Source organism: Stigmatopora nigra, chromosome 9 (genome assembly GCF_051989575.1).
Source record: "Stigmatopora nigra isolate UIUO_SnigA chromosome 9, RoL_Snig_1.1, whole genome shotgun sequence".
Lineage (NCBI taxonomy): Eukaryota > Metazoa > Chordata > Actinopteri > Syngnathiformes > Syngnathidae > Stigmatopora > Stigmatopora nigra.
The window spans coordinates 14,934,556-14,955,562 of NC_135516.1; the positions used below are offsets into that span (position 1 = coordinate 14,934,556).

General features: G+C 47.4%; 4 protein-coding genes across 4 annotated transcripts; 2 read left to right on the plus strand and 2 right to left on the minus strand.

Moving 5' to 3' along the window:
• Positions 1-206: 206 nt before the first annotated feature.
• On the minus strand, positions 207-2,902 carry c9h5orf22 (chromosome 9 C5orf22 homolog). The gene is made up of 10 exons (XM_077723566.1): positions 2,834-2,902; positions 2,347-2,492; positions 2,130-2,279; positions 1,930-2,051; positions 1,450-1,700; positions 1,198-1,260; positions 987-1,108; positions 832-898; positions 555-694; positions 207-375 (listed from the first exon to the last, which is right to left on the minus strand). The coding sequence occupies exons 1-10, from the start codon at positions 2,900-2,902 to the stop codon at positions 207-209; spliced, it is 1,299 nt and encodes a 432-aa protein (XP_077579692.1).
• LOC144201497 (cadherin-6-like) lies at positions 2,899-20,812 on the minus strand. The gene is made up of 16 exons (XM_077724184.1): positions 20,633-20,812; positions 19,169-19,240; positions 14,150-14,243; positions 7,387-7,412; positions 7,262-7,304; positions 6,938-7,170; positions 6,179-6,473; positions 5,957-6,076; positions 5,703-5,876; positions 5,442-5,629; positions 5,033-5,283; positions 4,795-4,931; positions 4,598-4,719; positions 4,411-4,528; positions 3,463-4,335; positions 2,899-3,381 (listed from the first exon to the last, which is right to left on the minus strand). Exons 3-15 carry the CDS (start codon positions 14,163-14,165, stop codon positions 3,509-3,511), a joined length of 2,550 nt encoding a protein of 849 aa, XP_077580310.1. The 5' UTR covers positions 14,166-14,243; positions 19,169-19,240; positions 20,633-20,812; the 3' UTR covers positions 2,899-3,381; positions 3,463-3,508.
• On the plus strand, positions 8,741-13,443 carry LOC144201654 (cadherin-12-like). The gene is made up of 13 exons (XM_077724402.1): positions 8,741-8,950; positions 9,303-9,593; positions 9,743-9,867; positions 10,208-10,377; positions 10,775-10,894; positions 11,002-11,169; positions 11,302-11,489; positions 11,569-11,822; positions 11,883-12,019; positions 12,088-12,209; positions 12,275-12,389; positions 12,505-12,771; positions 12,938-13,443. Exons 2-13 carry the CDS (start codon positions 9,387-9,389, stop codon positions 13,441-13,443), a joined length of 2,379 nt encoding a protein of 792 aa, XP_077580528.1. The 5' UTR covers positions 8,741-8,950; positions 9,303-9,386.
• cyp7a1 (cytochrome P450, family 7, subfamily A, polypeptide 1) lies at positions 15,405-18,600 on the plus strand. Its single transcript, XM_077724422.1, has 8 exons — positions 15,405-15,574; positions 16,006-16,246; positions 16,315-16,524; positions 16,589-16,783; positions 16,843-17,042; positions 17,424-17,554; positions 17,948-18,126; positions 18,191-18,600. Exons 1-8 carry the CDS (start codon positions 15,492-15,494, stop codon positions 18,491-18,493), a joined length of 1,542 nt encoding a protein of 513 aa, XP_077580548.1. The 5' UTR covers positions 15,405-15,491; the 3' UTR covers positions 18,494-18,600.
• Positions 20,813-21,007: the final 195 nt, after the last annotated feature.

Below are 21,007 nucleotides of genomic sequence, written 5' to 3' on the forward strand. Positions count from 1 at the left end.
TTATTAAGTGTATCTTGTCGTTTCTTGAGGATATTCTTTATTCTCTTTGAATATGTATTCAAGCACAAAACTAACTTGAAATATGTTTTTACAGCTATTAATGTATGTAACCCTGTGGCCAATGTGATATATCGAAATGTGTCATTTGTATGTATCGACCATATTATGACAGTCTCAATAAAAACCTTTGGCAGAGATTCCAATTTTTAATGTTCTGAGGCAGTCTGAGGTGGTCGGTCCTGAACCTCCGCGCCATTGGGATTTTCATAGTCTTTTTGTATGTCTAATGGACCATATTGTTCTTCTAGTACAGCCAGTACTTTGCTCTGCACCGAATCCACTTGTTCGATAGGGCAGTATTCGTCTAGACTGGATCTGAATCACATTCACAAATACAACAAAAGGCAGAAAAAGAATACAATAAGTGGAGTCGTGTCTCTACGGAGCCCAAACCTTGCTGAGCATTGCTCGTCAGTGGGACTGTTGCCTTCTTTTTTTGCCATATGTTTCTTTTTCTGTCTTTTTTGGCTACCCTTCTCATGGGGCTCACCTACCTGGACACGGTGACCAGAGTGGGTCTGGGCAGCCGCTTTAGAAGGCGACGCACGGCGGAAACCAGGCCGTCGATCTCTTCCTGGGAGCTGATGTGATGTGGCAATTCGATGGAGTCGCACGTTAAACCCGCTTGGTGGACCTACAGAATAGAGACCAAAGTATTAAAGTACAAAGTAACAAAAGTGTCAATGGGCAAGAATTTTTCCACCCGTTATGCAGTAGAAAAATGACGATTGTGTACATTATACTTGTAAAAACACTCATTATCCTACTTACCAATTCATAATCGGGTTGAGGATTTCTCGACTTCAAACTGGAAACCAGGCGCAAAAAACTGGACTTTCTGAACAAAGATGACAACAGTCGCACCATTATTAATTCCCATAATTTGAGTGGTGCCAATCGGCTGAAAAGCCCAAAAATGGTCATACCCGAGTTTGTCGACGCAGCGAGAAAGCGTCTCTTCTCCATCGTCGTCCAGCAGATCGGCAAACGCCGCTTCCAAGTCCTCCAACTGCCCTATGCGAGCGGCCACGACCTCGTCCAGCTCCTCCTGGAGGTAAACAAAAATGAAATAAATGTCTGTAATATAGCAAAAGATGTTTTCATGAGCTCTTGTTTCCGATTCTTGCGGATTGTCACCTGGTCGGCCTCTGGACGAGGACTCCGGAAGCCGTAAAGCTCCTGCAGGATGGCAAATTCCTCCTTTGAAAAGGAAAACAAAACACCTTTTGACTTCTCCACGACACCCGTCGAACTTGACCCGAATCCACAATGGTAGCAAGAGTGTACTTGGATATTAAACAGTACTTAGATATTAGACTCTCTCTCATGCATATAATTTTGAGAGCTGGTTTCAACAGTTTTATCTTATAGCCAAATGTAAGTGAATACCTCAGTGTATAAGTCCTTGAATGGATTCTTACAGGAGAAGAAGTCCAAATCAATGTCCAGGACGTAGCGATCGGCGGGATTCAGAAAAGCCGAGATTCTCTTCAGGACGTAACTGGCGGATCCTTCTCGTTGGTGGCCTTCTTCACCTCCCGTTAAAGCGACGTCGGTGGCGGTGGAAAGGGCGGGTTCCTCCGCGTGCGTTCTGGGTTTCTTGGCCGGCTGGGCTTCGGACTCGGACGCCATTTTGCTTTCTGTGCAATTGGTGGAGAAAAGCAGGTTGCCAGCTTCATTGAATTTCTATGTTTATTATTTTCTTATGACTACTAAATGTATGCTTTCTTGCAAGTATAAATTGTGTTACATACTATTAGTTTTTTTGTTCCTTTTTAGCTGTACTTTTCCCTTTGATTTCCTATCATCTTTGGTCACAAATACCACAAATACTTCCCAGAAAGTGTGCGCCCCCAAAAGCGTACATACCCACGCAAGCCTGCCGGTGATCCACCTTGACGACGTTCAACAGGAGATGTTTTGGGTTCTCCAGCTGTTCCGCCGGAACGTAGAGGCCGTCGCTGAGGAAGTAGGGATCTTTACTCGTCACCCTAAAAGGAAAGACCACGACGCAAAATTAGTAGTGGACAGATAAACTTTCCAAGAAGGTCAACCAACACTGGAAATACCTGATGGTGGTGGTGGAGGAATCCTTCCCGACCGTCATCCTGTGCTCCCCCTCGGCGATTTGCCGCGCCCAGTCGGGGTGCAGCCACGCCACGGCCGATACGTGGCCGGCGTAGACCATGGGCATGATCCAGTTCTCTATGCTCAACTCGCTGGCAAGAGACCGTCCTCCGTCAAGGAGGTGGTGGGTGGCGCGGACGGCGGCGTGGATAAACGCACCCCAACAACTTGTCCTTGTCAAAAACCACGTCGGCGCACAGGTTGACCGGAATGAGGAGATCCGGGTGGGAGTCCAAATGCAGCATCTTCACATTCTTCATGGGGAGGTGCCTGGATGCAATGGCGCGATATATATGGGGCACCACCTGGTGGACGCAACAAAAACAAAATTAAAAAAATATTAATGCATGAATTGGACGTCTATGGACGTCAAAGCCACTGGACGCGTTAATAGACGTCCAATCCATTTGGATTGATAGCTTCCAGTTAAATGGATTGGACTTCTGTGTCCATCAACGGCAATTGACATATTACATTATTCGCGTTTTCAAAATATTTATTATAGATCATTTAACTAGATTATTTTTTTGCATCGTAAATGACGGACTGTCAATCTCAGGAAAAATAAATCGGACGTTTATTGCCGTCAGTAATACTTGATCGCAACGCAGAATTAAGTCCATTTATAAATAAATATGATACTTACATGGTGGTGGTCTTCGACGATCCATACCGGCAGGTGTTTATAAACTCGCGCTGGTTGGACTAAACTCATGATGAAATAGGCAAACGTTCACACTAAACTACGTCAAATACATAAGCACTTCTATTTAGTCTTGTCGAATCCATTAGTTGCAATACATGAAAAGCTACTGAATGTATTAGAGAAGCTGCCAATAGACTTGTTTTCCTCTTCTTCTTCTACGTCTTCTACTTCGTTTTCCTTTTCTGACCCTAAGCATTATCGCCGTCTTGTGGGAATGATAGGGATTGTCAACTTCGTCTAGCGTCACGATAGCTTTTCTTAGTATCAGTGTGCAATTTTAAAAATAAGATTGGAAGGGTCAGTATTCATTTTTAACTAATTTCCCATGGATTTATATATAAAGCATACGAAAACATATATCAAAACAGAAATGAATTAAAAAATATATAGATCATTACATAGTGAAAATGCAGCTAAAAACAGAAAGAAGAAATTCAACTCAATACTAACAACTCATATTCCAAAACATTTTGTTGAATTGAGTACATCTGAAAAATAAAAAAAAAGGACATTTATTAGTAAATTCCTCAATCTTGAGTCATTTTAAATAGACGTGTATACATACTTACTTTTGATGTCCAATGAAATCCATTAGTCAGGAATGTTGTGATGTTACTACGGGAAGGCCACCTCTTCCTCATTTCCATACAAGTGAGCCAATTTCTGGAACCTGGGCCCCCAGTCCTGGAGGTAGTGGTAGTCCTGCTCCTCTTCGGATAAAAGCGACGACCCCAGCGAGCTCAACGACTCGGCCACCGATCCCGCCCCCTCGTAAGCGTAAGTGGCCAGCGAGTCGTGGGGCGCCGCCGGGTTGGGGTTGCGCCGCTCGCTGTCCTGGACTCTTTGCGCTATGAATTCACCTATGTTCTCGTTACCGTGTGACACGTGTGAGGAGGCGGCGGCGGCTGGGCAGTGAGGGACCACGTCTCCTCGCCTCCGTCCGGACGATTGTTCCAGGTCGGCTCCGTGTCGGAAGAGCGCTCTCACGTCGAAGGCCTCCGTGTCCTCTTCGCCGCCGCCTTCTTCGTCGTAGGTGACCACGTTGTCGCGGACGTCGTCGGCGGCGATGATCAACAACTCCTTCTTTTGTGGCCGTCTTGATTTGAGCAAGGCGGCCATTGTGACTGAGGGAAATCGGACACGTGTCACGAGACCGTGAGAGCGGATTATGCGACGGAGACACTTACGTAGGAATACGAGGAGACAAGGCAGGACGGCGATGATGAAGACCCCGGAACTGATCCCCGGGGCGCCGTATCGGGCGTCGGCGTAGCACGCGGTCGGGTGTCCCCGGTCGTCGCAGGCGCAGACTCGGATTGTCAAGGTGGCCGTGGCGGTCTGCGGGGGCCGGCCGCCGTCGCCAATGACCACGGGAAGGAGGTGGACGTCCCGCAGGAGGCGACTGTAGTTTGCCTCACGGGTCACGATGCTCCCGGTGTTGTCTGAGTTTTTTTGTCGTCACAATTGTCCAGTTTACAACAGAACATAAGGTCAAAGTTCATAAGCAAATGAGTTACCTCCATTGTCTATGACAGTGAAAAGACTGGATTTGCTTGCCGCCGGCGCATGAGAGAAGGAAAAATGGTGTCCGTCGGACGGCTCGTCGGCGTCCACGGCGCTGACTGTTTGGATGCGCTGCCAAAGACACCCAGAGACGTCGCCATGGCTCGCATTCTTTTCCAATTAGAGACGATGGGAACGTACCCGACCCGCCTTGGCCTTCTCGCAGACGAAGCTTCGGTACGGCGCGGCAAAAGTCGGCGCGTTGTCGTTCACGTCCAGAACTTTGACGTAGACCGAAACGGGGGCGCTTTGCCGAAGGTTGTCTGAAAATGGCGGCGAGAATGCTTCATTCATTCTCCTGTGGGATTCATTTTACAACATACATGAGATATTCTTACAGATCTCAGTGGCGAGCACGGAAATGTTATGCCAAGCCTTCACTTCTCGATCCAGCGTTTTTGAAAGGAACAAAGTCCCATTTCTGGCATGGACGTGGAAAAGATGATCGGCGTTCGTCCGGCCATCCAGCGAGTACCTGTCAAAGTCCCCAAAACGCCATTGTAGGAAGGGGCGGAGCTAGAAAAATATTCTTGGTGGGTGGCAGCCACCCCGGTAGATTTCGGAATTTGGACATACTCGACCGGACTGTGTGGGGCGTCCTCGTCCACGGCGCTGACCACGCCCACGAAGGCGCCCACCGCGGCGTCTTCCTCAATTTCCAGCAGATAAAAACTCTGTTGGAAACGCGGCGGCTCGTCCACGTCCTCCACGGCCACGTGAATGGCGGCCACGTCTTTGGCGTGGGCTGACGTGAAGCGAGCGTCTTCCTGGACGTTTCCCACTTGGATTTCCACCGTGTACGAGCGTTTGCTCTCATAATCCAGAGGCTGAAAATAACGCGGGCAAATTCATCAGGACGGGTCTTTTCTTTTTCCACCGATTTATTTAATTTTATCGTGATAACAATTTTAGTATTTGGTCCATAAATAAGGCGCACTGACGATTTTGGACCAAATTGAAGAGTGAGTGGTGAAAATCCGGGTACCTTGCTGACGACGATAACGCCCTCCTGAGTACGTTGATCTGCAAAGACGGAAAAGACGTCGGCGCCGTCTCCGCCCACCACGGCAAAGTCCATCTGGGCGTTCCTTCCGACGTCTCTGTCCGTGGCTTTGATCCGGCCCACCTGGGCGCCCATTTTGGAGGTTTCGGAAACTGGCAACCGGAAGACGCCTAATGGGGAAAAAAGATCGATATTTTGACACGGCGCCGATCATTTTGTGGTTAACCGAGTCAATGGTCTGACGCTGAGTGAAGCGCGGCAGGTTGTCGTTGACGTCGCTGAGGCTGATGTTGACCACGGCGGTCCCGGTCAGCCCCCCCTTGTGTCCGGCCATGTCTTTAGCCTGGATCACCACTTGGAAGTTTTCCCTCTGCTCGCGGTCCAAGTGGGCCGGACCCAACGCCGTCCGGATCACCCCTAGCCACAAAAACACCAAAAATCCGTCTCGGTTCCTCCGTCGAAACGGATCGGACGTCTAAGAAGATTTTGGTGGGAACCTGTGTTTGCGTCGACGGAAAAGTACGGTTGTCCTTCTCTCAGGCTGTACACCAGTTTGGCGCTGTTCCCGTACAAGTCGTCGTCGGCATCGGTCGCCGTCACGCGGATGACCGACGTCCCTGAAAAAACAGCGACGGGTAGCATGTTGCTAAGATGAGATGACAAAGAGGCTCGGTAATTGCATGCTTCCCATTGGATGACTTCTTGTAAGTTTTCCTCACCGAGAATGGAGTGCTCGGGCACGGCGGCGCTGTAAAACTCCGGCTGGAAGCGAGGCTCGTTATCGTTGACGTCGTGGAGCTTGACGACAAACTCCGTCCGGGGCTCCAACGTCCGGCCCGTCATTTTGTCCACCACCGTGGCCTCCAGGACGTAAGAGGCCTTCTTTTCCCGATCCAGGCGGCGGGTGGCGTGCAGGTCGCCGTTGTCTTGGTCGATGACAAAGATGGTGCCCGCCCCCTCGCCCGAGAGGACGTACTTGACCAGCCCGTCGCCGCGGTCTTCGTCGGACTGCAGCTGCGTATACGTTTTCATTTTTATGTCACAAAAGCGTCAAACACTTTATCCCCGAGCAGCAGAGTGGCGCAGCGGAAGCGTGCTGGGCCCATAACCCAGAGGTCGGTGGATCGAAACCATCCTCTGCTACACGGATTCTACTCGGCGATCCTTTTCTGTGTCTCCAGTAATGAAAAAATGGGTGCAGTGGACAAAACATTGTAAACTTTGGTTCCTTGAACAGCAGAGTGGCGCAGCGGAAGCATGCTGGGCCCATAACCCAGAGGTCGATGGATCGAAACCATCCTCTGCTACGATGATTCAATTTTCCCACCATTTTTGTGTCTATTGTAACATTTTGCCACAGGCTAGGCTAACGGGATGCTAAATTGTCCCATTGAGGGTGTCCGAAGGCCGCTGGGATAGGCTCCACCCCCACCTTGTCACCCACGACCCTCGTGAGGATGAGAAATTGATTTGCTTACCTTTCCAATGTACAGGTAGTCACTTCCCGTGTACTCCTCTTGCAAGAAAAATTGATTCCAGAGCCAACCTCGCTTGACTCTCCTGGGAAGATTCTTTTCCGGGACGGCGTCGGAGCTTTTTCCCGGCACCCCATGGGCCCGGAGTCCGCTCGGAGATAAAGCCAGGCCGATGAGGCCGAGGAAGCCCACCCATCGGACGCTCATTTTGAACGTGGTCTCGTCCAAGGTCTTTTCTTTAAAAACACAATTTCTGCTTTCAGCACTAAACGGCAAAACATGCTATGCTGGATTTACTTGACACGTCAAATGGAATGAATGACTTACCAAATTTGTCCTGGAATAAAATTGCGGGTGGTGGAGGACGTCTCTGGACGGCACGTGAGAACTTGAAAAAGTGGACTGGCTGGACTTTTCTTTGTTTCACATCACGTCACGGCACTTTTACAAACCTGCCGCGGATCGGGACCACCCCCCACTACACACACACACACACACACACACACACACACACACAAAGGTTAAAACACTGTCATGGACATTCCATTTTCTTCACGAGTTGCACCAATTCCATTTTGGCTCCTTTTTTGGCTCCTTTTTGGATCCAACACTCAACCAATACTGTACGGAAAAATTTATAAACTGTTTTACTTTGGAGGCTAGAACTTATTATTACTGTATGGGCACAAAAGATAAACTATATATATATATATATATATATATATGACTCCTACTTTGCAGAAATTCATTTATTATGGAATGGGTGCAAAATCGAGTGATAAACATATTTTAATTTAAAAACTAAGGTCTACTGTTAAAAACCCAATTTTTATGGGCAACGTCTCATTTGATTGGCTCGCCATCGGGACTAGGATCTCGATGATTGCACCGATGACTTGGCAAACAAAAACGCGTCTTTTTCCCGTCAGATGGCGCGTCATCCTGTTTTGCTCATCATGGCGTCCATTTCAAGGACACTTTGGACAAAAGGGAGTCCCCAGAAAGGCTCTGTTTCCTGACCTCGTTTAACAAGTTCAAATTGGAATCAATGATGTGAATGACATGAATGACAGGTATGACAACGCCCCCTAAAAATGGGAGCCATTGAATCATTTCGCCAAAATTGACCTCATTAACGATTGACATGCCCATGTTTGGAAGTTTAAAAAGAAGTATTTTAAAGAAGGAAAGGACACGAGTCAACCTTTTGTATTTGAGCGCGTGCCGATGACTGATTTAAAGATAACGGGAGAAAAAAGATGGCCTTGCCCAATTTTCACCACTTCCTGACGGACGGGGATGCACTTCCTCTTGTGGCTGCTGCCATGGCAGCAAAATGTCCCCGAGGTGTCTGTTTCCTGACCCTCAACTCATCAAAGTACAAAGCAGTCTAGATCAATCTCATTAAAAAAAAAGACATCGACTTTTTAGGGGGAAAAAGGCACAATACGTGTACTTTCAATATACTACAGTATTCCCCCGAGTTCCGAGGTTCATCCGTTCCATCAGTGAATTTCTCTTTTAAATGATTATTTCATATTTTCTCGGAAAACAATTTGATCTACCCTTACGACCGCGACAGGGAGTTCTAAAAGAGTTTAGGGGGAAGAAGGGGGGGGGGGGGGGTACCATGTGACGTTACATTTCCTCTTTAATTAACACAAGTTAAGAAGCCTAAATAAAGCTTGTTTGTGTGAGTGTTTTGCCACATTGTTCCCCGCAGAGTTGATTAGGCGCTAATGATTCCATTGTTTTAAGCCACCTTTGTTTGATCCGGCCCATCTTGGCCATCCCACAGATGGTCGGTCCGTCGGTCCAATGTGGGAAAAGCCCAACAATCCCCCCCTTTCCACAAGTCCAACTTAATCCCTGAAACACATGGCAGCTTTAACCAGAGCAACTTTGAAAATGTCAAGGGATATACATGCTAGTTAGCAATACACACGGCCGGAGAGGATGAGGAGCGAGACGGAGGAAGGAAATTGACCCGGACGGAGGCGTTTGGAGCCCAGGCAGGTTGGTTTCAACTTAGACTTTCTCTTTTTGTAAATTCCACATTCTCAATCTCGGTCGTTACGCTATTTTGCATTTCTTCTTTTTCACACAAGGATGATTGGCTTTTCTTCTGGTACCCAAAAACATGCTACATGGTTGAGCACTCTAAATGACAGATCTCTAGCGATCATCAGTTGTCTGGCGCCGGCACCCCCCGCGATCCAGAAATGTACATGTTAATGACTATGTGTTTTCCCTTTCTTAAAGAAATCAAACTCCAACTCTGAAATCTTTATTTGTTAGCCAAAAAATGCAAAAGTCTGTCAAGGCTATAATATACTTTTTTTGAGTCATTTGTCTTGTCGCCCTCTAGTGGACGTAGAAAGAAGAGCTGAGAAGACGCGCATGCATTTCCATTTTCTTCTGGTTTCTGGAAAAAGTCATTGAGTTGTCCCCGATGATCAGATGGGAACACATCGCCGTCTTTCTCTTGTGCTCCTGCTTCCTGTTGGACGGCGCCCCCGCAGACCGCCGCTGTCCTCGGCCGCGGTGGCGCAAAAAAGGCGGAGCCAGGCACGCGCCGCGCATCAAACGAGGTTGGGTCTGGAACCAATTCTTCGTGCTGGAAGAATACACCGGTTCGGAAGCGCAGTATGTCGGGAAGGTGCGTCCAAACCCTGTCAGGGTCGCCGGGGTGCTGTAGCCTATCCCGGCCAATCCATCACTCATAGCTAGCCACAGTTTCGCATAGTAGATAGCTTGTTTTGGATGAATCGAGGCATTGAAGGAAGGCCATGTGATTGGATGGTGCAGCTCCACACGGAGATGGACCGAGGTGACCGGCAAGTGAGGTACAGCCTCTCGGGGGAAGGAGCTGGCTCCATCTTTACCATCCATCCAATCACAGGAGACATGCACGTCCTGGTCGGGCTCGACAGGTCAGTGCTATTTGCCTGTGCCCATTTACACACACAAATGCCCAAACTATTTGAAGAGGGAAGGTTGACATTGGCTGAGTTGACTCTCTCTTCTTTTTCGATTGGATTTTTTAAAGGAGTTTTAACCCCCTTTAAAGTTTAACCAGAGTTGCAAAACTACACCATCTGGTGGCCAAAGCTAGTAACTGCACTCTAAAAAGTCAGCCAAGTTGCAATTTTGTCACTTTGTCCAGAAGTTTGGATTTCTTTTCTTTTTAGGAAAAAACAATGCCAAGTGACACGTATTAGCGTACGTAATGACAATGCTAAGTTTGTTTTTTTTGGGGGGGTGACATGGCAGAGAAGAAAAGTCAGAGTACACCCTAAAAGCCCAAGCCAAGGACGTGGCAACGGGTCTCCCGTTGGAGCCCGAGTCGGAATTCGTCATCAAGGTTCAGGACGTCAATGACAACCAACCCCGCTTCCCCCACGAGGCGTACATGGCCGTCGTGCCCGAGATGGCGCCCGCAGGTACTGCTCGTCTTTTCAATGTCATGTTAGCAAGTTTTGGCTAATAACGGCTTTCATGTTGGATACTTGTTCAAATTGGGAGGGAAAAAAAATGTGCATTTTCAGATTCTCAAAATGCGCTGACTCCAATGATCGACAAGTGTGCTTAAGCGCCACCTTGTCGCACACGGGCACGCGTGCAAAGCCTAATTTGGTGGCCCATCTGTCCGTCCAATGCAATTAGCAGGAGGTGCTTTAACAATCCGAGTCTTGACTGTGGCTAAGCTGCTAATTCCAATAGGACAAAGCCCCGTCTTTTACACTTTGACCATGTTTTACCCCCCAAAAAAAGTAGAATTTACACTTTTTACCAAAAAAAATGAATTAAATTTCATTTCTCACATCCGTGGTTGCCCAGGGACATTTGTGACCCAGGTGACAGCCACGGACGCAGACGACCCCGCGTACGGAAAGAGCGCGCAGGTGGTCTACGCCCTCCTTCGCGGCCACACCCACTTTTTCATCGAGCGCAAGTCAGGTGATCCCAGCCACGCAATAAGAACAAATCATCATATGATGGATAAAATATGAAGAATCCTTTGGCTTTCAGCAACATTTCTATACTATTTTTGCGGCTTTTTTTAGGGGTTATTCGGACAGCCGTGGCCAACTTGGACCGCGAGACCGAAGACCAGTACCTGGTCGTCGTCCAGGCCACGGATATGGGCGGACAACTGGGCGGACTGGTCGCCACGGTCGTCGTCAACGTCACTCTGGGCGACGTCAACGACAACCCGCCGCGTTTTGCCAAAAGTGAGCCAACGACGATTTTTAGGATGTGGGAGGAAAGAAATTGGAGCACTCGGAGAAAACCCACGCAGGCCCAGGGAGAAAATCCGGCACTCCACTTACTTAACGACTATACATTTTGTATTTCTTCCGGAGATATTTTTCATCTGGCCGTGGGCGAAACGGCGGCGGTGGGTTCCGTGGTGGGACGGATTTGGGCCGACGACCCGGACGCCGGACAAAACGCCAGGGTGGCTTTTTCCGTTCTTCCCGGAGAGGAGGCGGACATGTTTGACGTGGTCTCCGAGGGGAAAGGTCAAGAAGGCGTCGTGGTCCTGAAAAAGGTTGCTGACCTCCGTCCGTCGGTCCTCCATCTTGTTCCCAATTGAAAGAAATACCCTTTTTTTATCTCCTCTTCTCAAGTGTCCGGACTTTGAGAGCAAAAAGTCCCACGTTTTCCGGGTACAAGCCTCCAACCCGCACGTGGACCCCCGTTTTCTGCACTTGGGGCCTTTCCGAGACTGGGCTACGGTCAGAGTGGAGGTGGTGGACGCGGAGGAGCCTCCCGTTTTCACGCCGAACTTCTACTGGGTGGACGCGTACGAGGACACGCCGTCGGGGAGCGTCATCGGCTCGGTGACGGCCCACGATTTGGACGCCGGCAGCAGCGCCGTCAGGTCAAAAAGAGCCGGAACGGCCGCCAAATGAGCAGAAAGTGACCCGTCTTTTTTGTGCAGGTATTCACTGGAATGGCGCGGAGATTCCGACAGCTTTTTCGACATCGACACCATCGACGGCACCATTTTGTTGAACGACGTGTTGGACCGAGAAGAAAGATCTCAGCACAACATCAGCGTGCTGGCCGTCAAAGTTTGTGAGTTTTGGGACCCTTCCGATGGCTTCCAGGGGGCGTGACCATTTGTTTTGCCGGCCATTTTTCAGTAAACCCTCTGCTGTCCGCCAAAGTCTGGGTGACGGTCAACGTGCTGGATGTCAACGAGTTCCCCCCCAAACTGGAATTTCAGTCCGATACGTTGGTGTGCGAAACCTCGCAGGCTGGAAAGGTACGTTGAGACGTGATGTTTATTTTCTTGAAAATGGACCAAAAACGACTGCTCCGACAAAACAGGTGATTCAGATGGTCAGCGCGGTGGACTTGGACCTTCCGGCCATCTCTCCCAGGTTTTTCTTCAAGACCCCCAAGGATCTTCACAAAAGAATGTTCAACGTTCGAGATTATGGAAGTAAGAAGAGGAAATGAAATGTCTTCTTCCAAGAAAAGGATGATTACCGTATTTTCGCCACGATATGGCGCATGGCATTTAAAGGCGCAGTGACGAGTGCTATTTCATTATTTAGACAACACGGCTGGCATCGTGACCCGACGCTCTGGGATACAGCGCGGGTTGCCAGATTTCTACGTCCTGCCGGTGGTGGTGGAGGACAGCGGATATCCCGTGCGGAGCAGCACGTCCACCCTCACCTTCCGAGTCTGCTTGTGCGGGACGGACGGCTCGTCGCTAGCTTGTTCCGCTCGAGGCGTCCTATTGGCCGCGGGGTTGGGCGCAGGAAGCGTCTTCGTGGTCGTGGTCGTCGGCGTCCTGTTGTGTGTGCTCCTGTTCTTCGGTAAGGCTAACCCGCTACGGGTGGGTAGCATTGACCATACGAGGCTCTCCATACATCAAATTGGAAAGTCGGGGAATCGTTTTAAAGTAGGATGCATCCCCTGGGAACCTCGTGAGGATCAGCGTTTGAGAAAATGATTGATTTTCCCCCTTTTGTCCCGTCCCAGTCGTGGAGCGAAGACGGCGTCGACGCGGAGAGACGGCGTCGACGTCCAAAGACGACATCCGCGACAACGTGGTTCATTACGACGACGAGGGCGGCGGCGAGGAAGACACGGGCGCCTTCGACATGGGCGCCCTGTGCGACACTGGCCCGGAACGCGCCCCGACCGACTCGCTCTTCAAAAGCAAGTACGGTCACGGCGTGCTGTTGCACCTGCGGAACGGCGACCATCGGGTCAAGACTCCGGACATCCACCGGCAAACGGCCGGCGCCATCTCCTCGCCGCCGCTCGTCCGTTTGGGAACGACTGCAGCCAAAAGGGAAGTGGCGGGAGAACGCGCGAGGTCGGCCTACGACTCGGAAGGTCACGGTTCGCTGGCCAGCTCGCTCTGTTCCCTGGCCCAATCGTGGGCGGTGGACGATTTGGGGGATTTGAGTTCTCTGGGGGATTGGGGGCGCTCCTTCAAATCCTTGGTGGGGATTTTTGGGAGGCCGACGGAAGAGGGCTGACCTCCGTTATTTCTATTCACAAAATAAAAGTACTTTTGACTATGAGCAAAATCAAAAAATAAAATAGTTCTTTTTAAAATGTAGGTTATCTACACTACTGCAAGTCTTTTGACAGAATTGATAGCTCGCGACAGTCAAAATTGAGATGAATGATTGTCACCCGGCAGCAATAAACAAAAAACACTGGCTACAATCAGCTGTTAAGGGAGCCCGACCTTGAAACTCCTGATAAACTCAAATGACACCTGAAAAGCCTCTCCAAAGGATGTTGAGGTGAGATTGTGACAGCAACAAAAAAAAAGCCACGGGTAAGATTCTGTTTACCCGTTTAAACGAGGACGTCAGCTAGAATCAGCACAATATCACTCTTTCAAAATAAAGGCCGTGATGTAACATATTATGTAAATATTGGGGGGGGAGTTAATACACACACGTCAATCAAAGTAAATGACTTAAGTGGGGAAAATATGACTAGGCTAGGACAGACACAGCCCGCGGGACACATACGGCCCGTTAGGCTTTTTAATACACAAGTCCTTTTCTTTTGGCCCCCGGGCCCTAAAGTTTGCCCATTCCTGGGCTAGGCCGTTAGCTAGCTAGCTTCTCAGACACGACAATAGTGCAAAGTGGCCACTGAAAACCCCCAAAATGATGACAAATTCCCAACAATGACGACAATGAGGATGGAAAAAAAGTGTGCTCTTACTTTGAGAAGTCTTCATCGTGACTCGCCGTTAGCGACAACCGGTTTGGGAGATTGACGCCAACGTGGTCACCACATCCTCAGACGCCTCAGAAATCTGATGAAAAAAATATGCCATTAGAAGAAAGACCTTGAATGTCTTTAAAAGTTTTCCCACCATCAAAGGCAGCCAATGAGAGAAGAGAAGCAAGCTGAAACTCCAAAGACAGCATCATCTGAAAATGTGGACACCGTCAGACCTTGGACATCTTTTTTTAGCCGCACTACAGGTTTTTGTTTGTTTTTTTTACTGTTGACTTTTGGTCTACATCTATGCAAAGTGTCTTTGGGTACACGAGTACAAAGGACACGTACGTATAGGCGCCGTTGAGAATGGCAAGAAAATGATCCAGTTGGCAACCTTGACCTTGACGCGCCCAATTGGCCAAATTCAATCGGATAATCACTATCGGCCTTTATCAGCATTTTATGGCGCAATTTGTCTTGTAATCAGGATTTTCTCACTGGAAATGGAAGAGGCGTCCATTTTAAGCCACCTTTCAGAAAAAAAATTACGGCTTGACAGGCGCCTTTGTGTCGGAATTGCAATGAAAAAAAATCATTTAAAAACTGGAAAGGACCATTCCGGAGAAATTGAATACGACACTGAAATTTGCAGATATTTTGAAATATTGATTTTTGTAGTTTCATTTTGTTCTTGGATTAGAAAAAAAAATCATATTATGGCTATCTAAAGCCCATTTTCTGACACAAATGTCTTAGCCATAATTAGGCCCGAAACCTTTTAGAATTTGAAAATGTGTTCAATGAGTTGATTGCTGGCGCTGGTTTTGGTACGTATCCGAGTTGGGAGAAAATTCTGCAAAATGTGTCCATTGGACAGATGCCAAGTTGTGGCTGGGAGACCTTGACAATATTTACCCGCTCTTGCGTCTTTCTCACTGTCACATTGTCGCCTGGACTCTGGTCAAGGCCATCAGACACAGCCCGCGCCGTCATTGGCTGAAAGTGGCATTCCCACAGAGATCCTATTGCTATCAACTCATAAATTAGCCCCATCAAATCTTGGGTCAGTTCAAAGATTCTCCTTTGCATGAAAAAAAAAGTATGAAGAGCTAATTGAATGAACTGGCGAATGATGATAAACGAATCAAGGCGGCGAGGATGACATAATGGTATTCTGGCTCCGCCCCAAGGCGCAACGTGGCTATAAAAGCCTCCGGCTCGACGCGTCGTCATCGCTCTCACTAGAGTTTAGGCGCGTGTGGACGCGGATCGATTGCGCAAGCCATCAAAGACTCGTAAGAAAGGCCGGCGCCGGCTGGGAATTCCCGTCCTGGTCATTATGATCATAAGCATCAGTATGATATGGGCCGTAGTGGTGGCCTTTTGCTGCCTCCTTTGGTTGGCTGTCGGGATACGACGCAGGTGAGGATGCCTTCCGTTCCGTCGTTACATTATTTCGGGGGCAAGTTTTCAAAAAGAATGGGTCACGTAGATATTTTGAGGTCCAATTGGCTTTAAGCTAGAGGGCCGCATCCCATTACTGGCAACTGCTGACTTGTCAGGGGTCCAAAGCATTTCAACTGTGGTAGATATGGGGCCAAATTATTTGGACTGAGATGACTGGTAGTGAAGGTGGCAATTGGGAGGAAGAGTGGGCTAACTCTGTTGACCTCATTGGCTGCCATTGTAGATGGCAAAGGTGGTTCAAATGGTTTTGACAGGACTGTTAGTGACCGTTTACAAATTTGAGTGACGCCAAGCAAGAGTGGGCCAAGTCCATTATTATTGGGCCATGGTTTCTCAGTCAAGGACTGGATGGGAAATATGAATGAATGTCTTGTTGCCGCCCGCAGGCAGGCACAAGAACCGGCGGTGGAAAATGGCTTCATCCCCTACTTGGGTTGCGCTTTGCAATTCGGGGCCAACCCCCTTCAGTTCCTTCGCAGTCGCCAAAAGAAGTACGGCCCCATCTTCACCTGCAAGATCGCCGGCCAGTACATTCACTTCCTGTGCGACCCCTTCTCCTACCACTCGGTCATCCGACAAGGCCGCCACCTGGACTGGAGGAAATTCCACTTTGACACGTCGGTGAAGGTAAACGGCGCCCAAACCGCCCACCTTCCTTCATTGGCCAGCGACGTCAAAGCCCTTTCTCTCACCAGGCATTTGGCCACGACAGCTTCGACCCTCGGAAAGGCCACACCACGGAAAATCTCCACCAGACTTTTCTGAAGACCCTGCAGGGGGAAGCTCTACCTTCCCTGATCGAAAGCATGATGGAACACCTCCAAGACGTCATGCTCAAGTCCAACACGCTCAGTCCCAGCAAGGATCGATGGGAAGTGGACGGCATATTCGCCTTCTGCTACAAGGTAAGGTCGGCCAAGACCGTCCCGTGCACCGGACCGTCGCGGTCTGACCGTGCCGTCCCGCCAGGTGATGTTCGAATCGGGCTACCTGACCCTGTTCGGGAAAGATCTCGGGGAGGATAAGGGCCAGGCCCGGCTGGCGGCCCAGAAGGCCCTGGTTCTCAACGCCTTGGAGAATTTCAAAGAGTTTGACAAGATCTTCCCGGCCTTGGTGGCCGGCCTGCCCATCCACGTCTTCAAGAGCGCCTACAGCGCCAGGGAGGTCAGTTGGGACGTCTCGACCATTGAATTCCGAGTCTTGATCCGCTCTTCCCCGTACAGAATCTGGCCAAAACCATGCACGCCGAGAAACTGTCCAGGCGGGAGAACGTCTCGGACCTGATCTCCATGAGGATGATCCTCAACGATTCCTTATCCACCTTCAACGATCTGAGCAAGGCCAGGACTCACGTGGCTCTGCTGTGGGCTTCGCAGGCCAACACTTTGCCGGCCACTTTTTGGAGTCTTTTCTACATGATTAGGTAGGATTTTTCTTCCGTTTGACTTTGCCCATTTTAGACCGCCATTCAATTTGATCGAACTCCAGGTAGAGTAAGTAAATTCACGGAGTAAGCGTTGAAAAACTACAATCTTTGCCTCCGACTGATTTGAGCGCAGTAGTTACGTGGCATTACCTAACGCTTATCACCATCAGGTAACAGATAGTCAATAGGTTAGCCCGATAGGCCGCCGATAAGCGTGTTTGACCTTCATTTCTGAGATTTGGCAGCGGTTTCACAGGACTTGTGTGGCCTTGAAAATACGCAAAGGGAAAAGATACCAGGAAACTGGAAGCGCTTCTACGAAATGAATGACAATTGTGTACACGCAAGGTCAAAGCAATGTATGCTATTTGTTTGCAGGAGTCCGGACGCAATGAAAGCGGCACGTGAGGAGGTCCACAGAGTTCTGGCCACCTCCGGTCAGACGGTTAACCCCAACGACCCGACGTTGAGCGTGAAACGGGAGCAGCTGGACAACATGCCTGTTTTAGGTGAGATTATTGCCATATAAAAGCATCACATATACATGCTATATACGTAGTATCTCATATACACTATGTACTGTTTCTTTAGCGCAATTGCCTGTTCTTTAGGGACGGATATTAGCATTTTTGTCTGTTACCCTTAACAAGAAACAACTACTATAAAAAAATGCTAAATATTTATTAAAAATCCCTCAAGAATTCCAAGAAAAATTCAGTAGGAAAAGAACTTACAACTGCTGTAGTCCTCTGACCCAAGATGGCCACCCTTCCCCGACATACCTACATATACGAAAGCATATTCCCACGCCACTTTTGTCACGCCGACTCCACCCTACCGCATCCTCGTCCGACCATTTTCCGTGTCCACCGCCGTCATTTGACTTGACCTTTCGTTGGCAGACAGCATCATAAAAGAAGCCATGCGTCTGTCCAGCGCGTCCATGAACGTACGCGTTGCCAAGGAGGACTTTTTACTCCACCTGGACAACCAGGACGCCTACCGCATCAGGAAAGACGACGTCATAGCCCTCTACCCGCCCATGCTGCACTACGACCCGGAGATCTTCGAAGACCCTTACGTAAGAATCCTTGGTGGTCAGCGTAAAAATCCCAGTCAGGTTTTTAAGGCCATTTTTTTTCCAGGAGTACAAATTTGACCGCTTCCTGGACGAAAACGGCCAAGAGAGAAGCACTTTCTATCGCAACGGAAGGAAGTTACGCTACTTCTGCATGCCCTTTGGCTCCGGGGTCACCAAATGCCCCGGTCGCTTTTTTGCCATCCACGAAATTAAGCAGTTCTTGACGCTGGTTTTGTCTTATTTTGAAATGGAACTTCTGGATCCGGCCATCAAAGTCCCACCTCTTGACCAATCGCGTGCCGGGTTGGGGATTCTCCAACCCACGTACGATATTGATTTTAAATACAAATTAAAAAGTCACTTTTAAATTTTGGGTGGCTGTTCAGCGAAAAAAAAAAATATTGATAAAATGTGGCAAAATGTATATAGTGTATATTTAAATGTCAAGTGATTGCTACATATGTAAATAGATGTTTTCAGCCATGTATATAACACATTGATTTGTTGAACATAAATTCTGCCTTTTATAAAATCAATGTCTCTTCTTTATTTTGAATGACATTTTTTTGGGGTCAAAAATAATGGCCATGAAGAAAATGCTTTCACTACACAGTGATGTGTATTGTTCAGTACAGTACTCACAATTAGGTACCATGTCATAAACTAACCGCACCTGACTAACAAGTTACTCACTACATCATTTGGAATTCCTACAGTAACCTTTGACCTAGAACCACAGTTTTCAACCTCCCACAAAGTACACAAAGACCCCACAAATTCCACATTTACATAAATGTTTCAGAATAATGAATGTAGCTTTTTTTCCCAATTCAAAACTAACATAGCTAAGCTAGCAGGCTAACAACAGTATCTTTTCAAACGGTTCAAAATGTGACATCATTTTTAATTTTAAAAAATATGAAAAATATCGCTTTCATTTGACACACAGTTTCATCATTCAAAAATACATTTATCTTTGAATTTCATTCATTCCAATAAATCGTGATATTGTACAAAATGAAGACTTTTTAGTGGCACTGACCTTGAACATGGATCTTCTGTGCTGTTTACTTTTTAAATGTTTTTGGTGATATTCAAAGTCCCGGTTGCCATCCTAAGAAGCAAAAAAATATATATTAACAATATATTTATGACTTCTTTTCAGGGAATGTTGTCGGCCAACTTATGCAGTAATAATGCGTTATAATAGCACCTTGTCAAACGGGCAAAATGCTTGCACGCTAGCTTAACACAACACAAAACCGCACCACACTTGTACAACTTATGAACACTCAGCGAGAGTGAAATAATAGCCTCCTTTGTATTGGCTACAATGACAAATGATGAGTAACAAGGACAACATGTCCAATTTTTGGACACTAAAAGGAGTAGATTGAGGTTAAAAATGCATCCAAATACTTTGGAAAGTAACGGACTCTCCTGATTTTCTTGAAATAGTCAATTTGATCAGCCCGTTTTACCTGCAGTAACCTCTCGGCTTCGGGCAGGCCGGCAGAAAATGAACCGAAATGCCCTCGGCTGAGCTAATGATTCAGAGAAGGATATTGCGACAAGTACAGAGTTGAATGTTGATCTCAGTTCAGCAGACCCCATTTATTTCTGTAGTATTTTTTTTGCAAGTTCTTGAATATTCATCCAATGCTTTATGTATGTACAGTTAATTAAACAGACATTGATTCATCAAAGTGGGAGGACCGGTAACAAACATTTTTTAATAAATTTTCTTTTCTTGGAGGTTAACATTGGTCAGTAAAATATTTCAGCTGTCAGAAGTCGCGTGACGCAACCTTTGACCTCAGAAAGCCAGTGTTTATTGTCAAACAAATGGCAACCCCTCTGGAAGAATATTTGTCTATGCCGTGATAGTGAGAGAGCTGGATAAACTTAAAAAAAAACATGTATAAAAAGCATACACAATTGGATTTTAGACTTTTCCCCTTAAGTAACCCATTGAATCACCTTATTTAGGCTTACCAGAAAAAGACAAAGACAAAGACAACGTTTTGTTGTCAAACATTATGTTCTGCCTGTTGTTAGATCTTTTTTATTTTAATTGAAATGCCTCTCACAATGGCGGCCCTGTTCTTTGTTCTGGTTTTTAATCAAATAAAATCCTTAAAACAACTCATTGAACGACAGAATTTAGTGACGAGACTCCTGACTGTGCATACAAGGGAGCTGATACAAAGAATATTAACATGTTAATAACATACACATGACTAATAGTTCATTGTTTAGGCTACACCATTAAGCAAGTGGCCATTTTATTATCTCATGCTCATTCGGAACGAATACTTACGTAGTTGAATAAAGGTTTTATTTGTATTTTATTCGGTGAAAGGTAACGATTAGCAACGTTAGCATGTTTTGGCATTTAGCTCATTCTGACAACGTCATACCGACTGGAACATGTTAGCAGCACGTTCTTATAAGCGCAACGATAAAAGATACTTATTTGTTATTGGTTTTTGCTCTAAAGTCTTACCAGCGTCTTCAAGTGTGTGGCGGTGACCCTCAAAATGGAGCACCAACTGTACCAGTCAAGAACACCGTGTAGGGTTCCTTTTTCAACAAAATGGCCACACGCGCCGTAATGACTCTATCAAGGTTAAATTCACTTTGAAATATGACACTGCAGATTTAGGCTCGGGAGCCATTTTGTAAAAAAAAAAAAGCAGCGTTCCTCCTCTCCTTCCGACGCCCGTTGCCGTTAGCAACTAAACTAGCTCGACTTGGTAACTCGAAAAATATTCACCTTATTTGATTATAACACGTGTCAGCTAAACAAACATTGAACGTTTTGTGATTAAAACACAATATTTCGAGCTTTAAAAGGTTTGTTTGGCATTTATTTGTCATA

What these genes read in the sequence shown, in the direction of transcription:
- c9h5orf22 (XM_077723566.1), bottom strand. Translation starts at nt 2,902, where the DNA reads ATGAGTTTAGTCCAACCAGCGCGAGTTTATAAACACCTGCCGGTATGG. An exon ending in TCGTCGAAGACCACCACCAT is followed by an intron (nt 2,493 to 2,833) that starts GTAAGTATCATA and finishes TGCGTCCACCAG; the next exon opens with GTGGTGCCCCATATATATCG. An exon ending in CTCAACCCGATTATGAATTG is followed by an intron (nt 695 to 831) that starts GTAAGTAGGATA and finishes TCTATTCTGTAG; the next exon opens with GTCCACCAAGCGGGTTTAAC.
- LOC144201654 (XM_077724402.1), top strand. Translation starts at nt 9,387, where the DNA reads ATGATCAGATGGGAACACATCGCCGTCTTTCTCTTGTGCTCCTGCTTC. An exon ending in TTTCATCGAGCGCAAGTCAG is followed by an intron (nt 10,895 to 11,001) that starts GTGATCCCAGCC and finishes GGCTTTTTTTAG; the next exon opens with GGGTTATTCGGACAGCCGTG. An exon ending in CAACGTTCGAGATTATGGAA is followed by an intron (nt 12,390 to 12,504) that starts GTAAGAAGAGGA and finishes TTCATTATTTAG; the next exon opens with ACAACACGGCTGGCATCGTG.
- LOC144201497 (XM_077724184.1), bottom strand. An exon ending in TTCCGTCGACGCAAACACAG is followed by an intron (nt 5,877 to 5,956) that starts GTTCCCACCAAA and finishes TTTTGTGGCTAG; the next exon opens with GGGTGATCCGGACGGCGTTG. An exon ending in GCCCCACACAGTCCGGTCGA is followed by an intron (nt 4,932 to 5,032) that starts GTATGTCCAAAT and finishes GGACTTTGACAG; the next exon opens with GTACTCGCTGGATGGCCGGA.
- cyp7a1 (XM_077724422.1), top strand. Translation starts at nt 15,492, where the DNA reads ATGATCATAAGCATCAGTATGATATGGGCCGTAGTGGTGGCCTTTTGC. An exon ending in ACTTTGACACGTCGGTGAAG is followed by an intron (nt 16,247 to 16,314) that starts GTAAACGGCGCC and finishes TTCTCTCACCAG; the next exon opens with GCATTTGGCCACGACAGCTT. An exon ending in AGTCTTTTCTACATGATTAG is followed by an intron (nt 17,043 to 17,423) that starts GTAGGATTTTTC and finishes ATTTGTTTGCAG; the next exon opens with GAGTCCGGACGCAATGAAAG.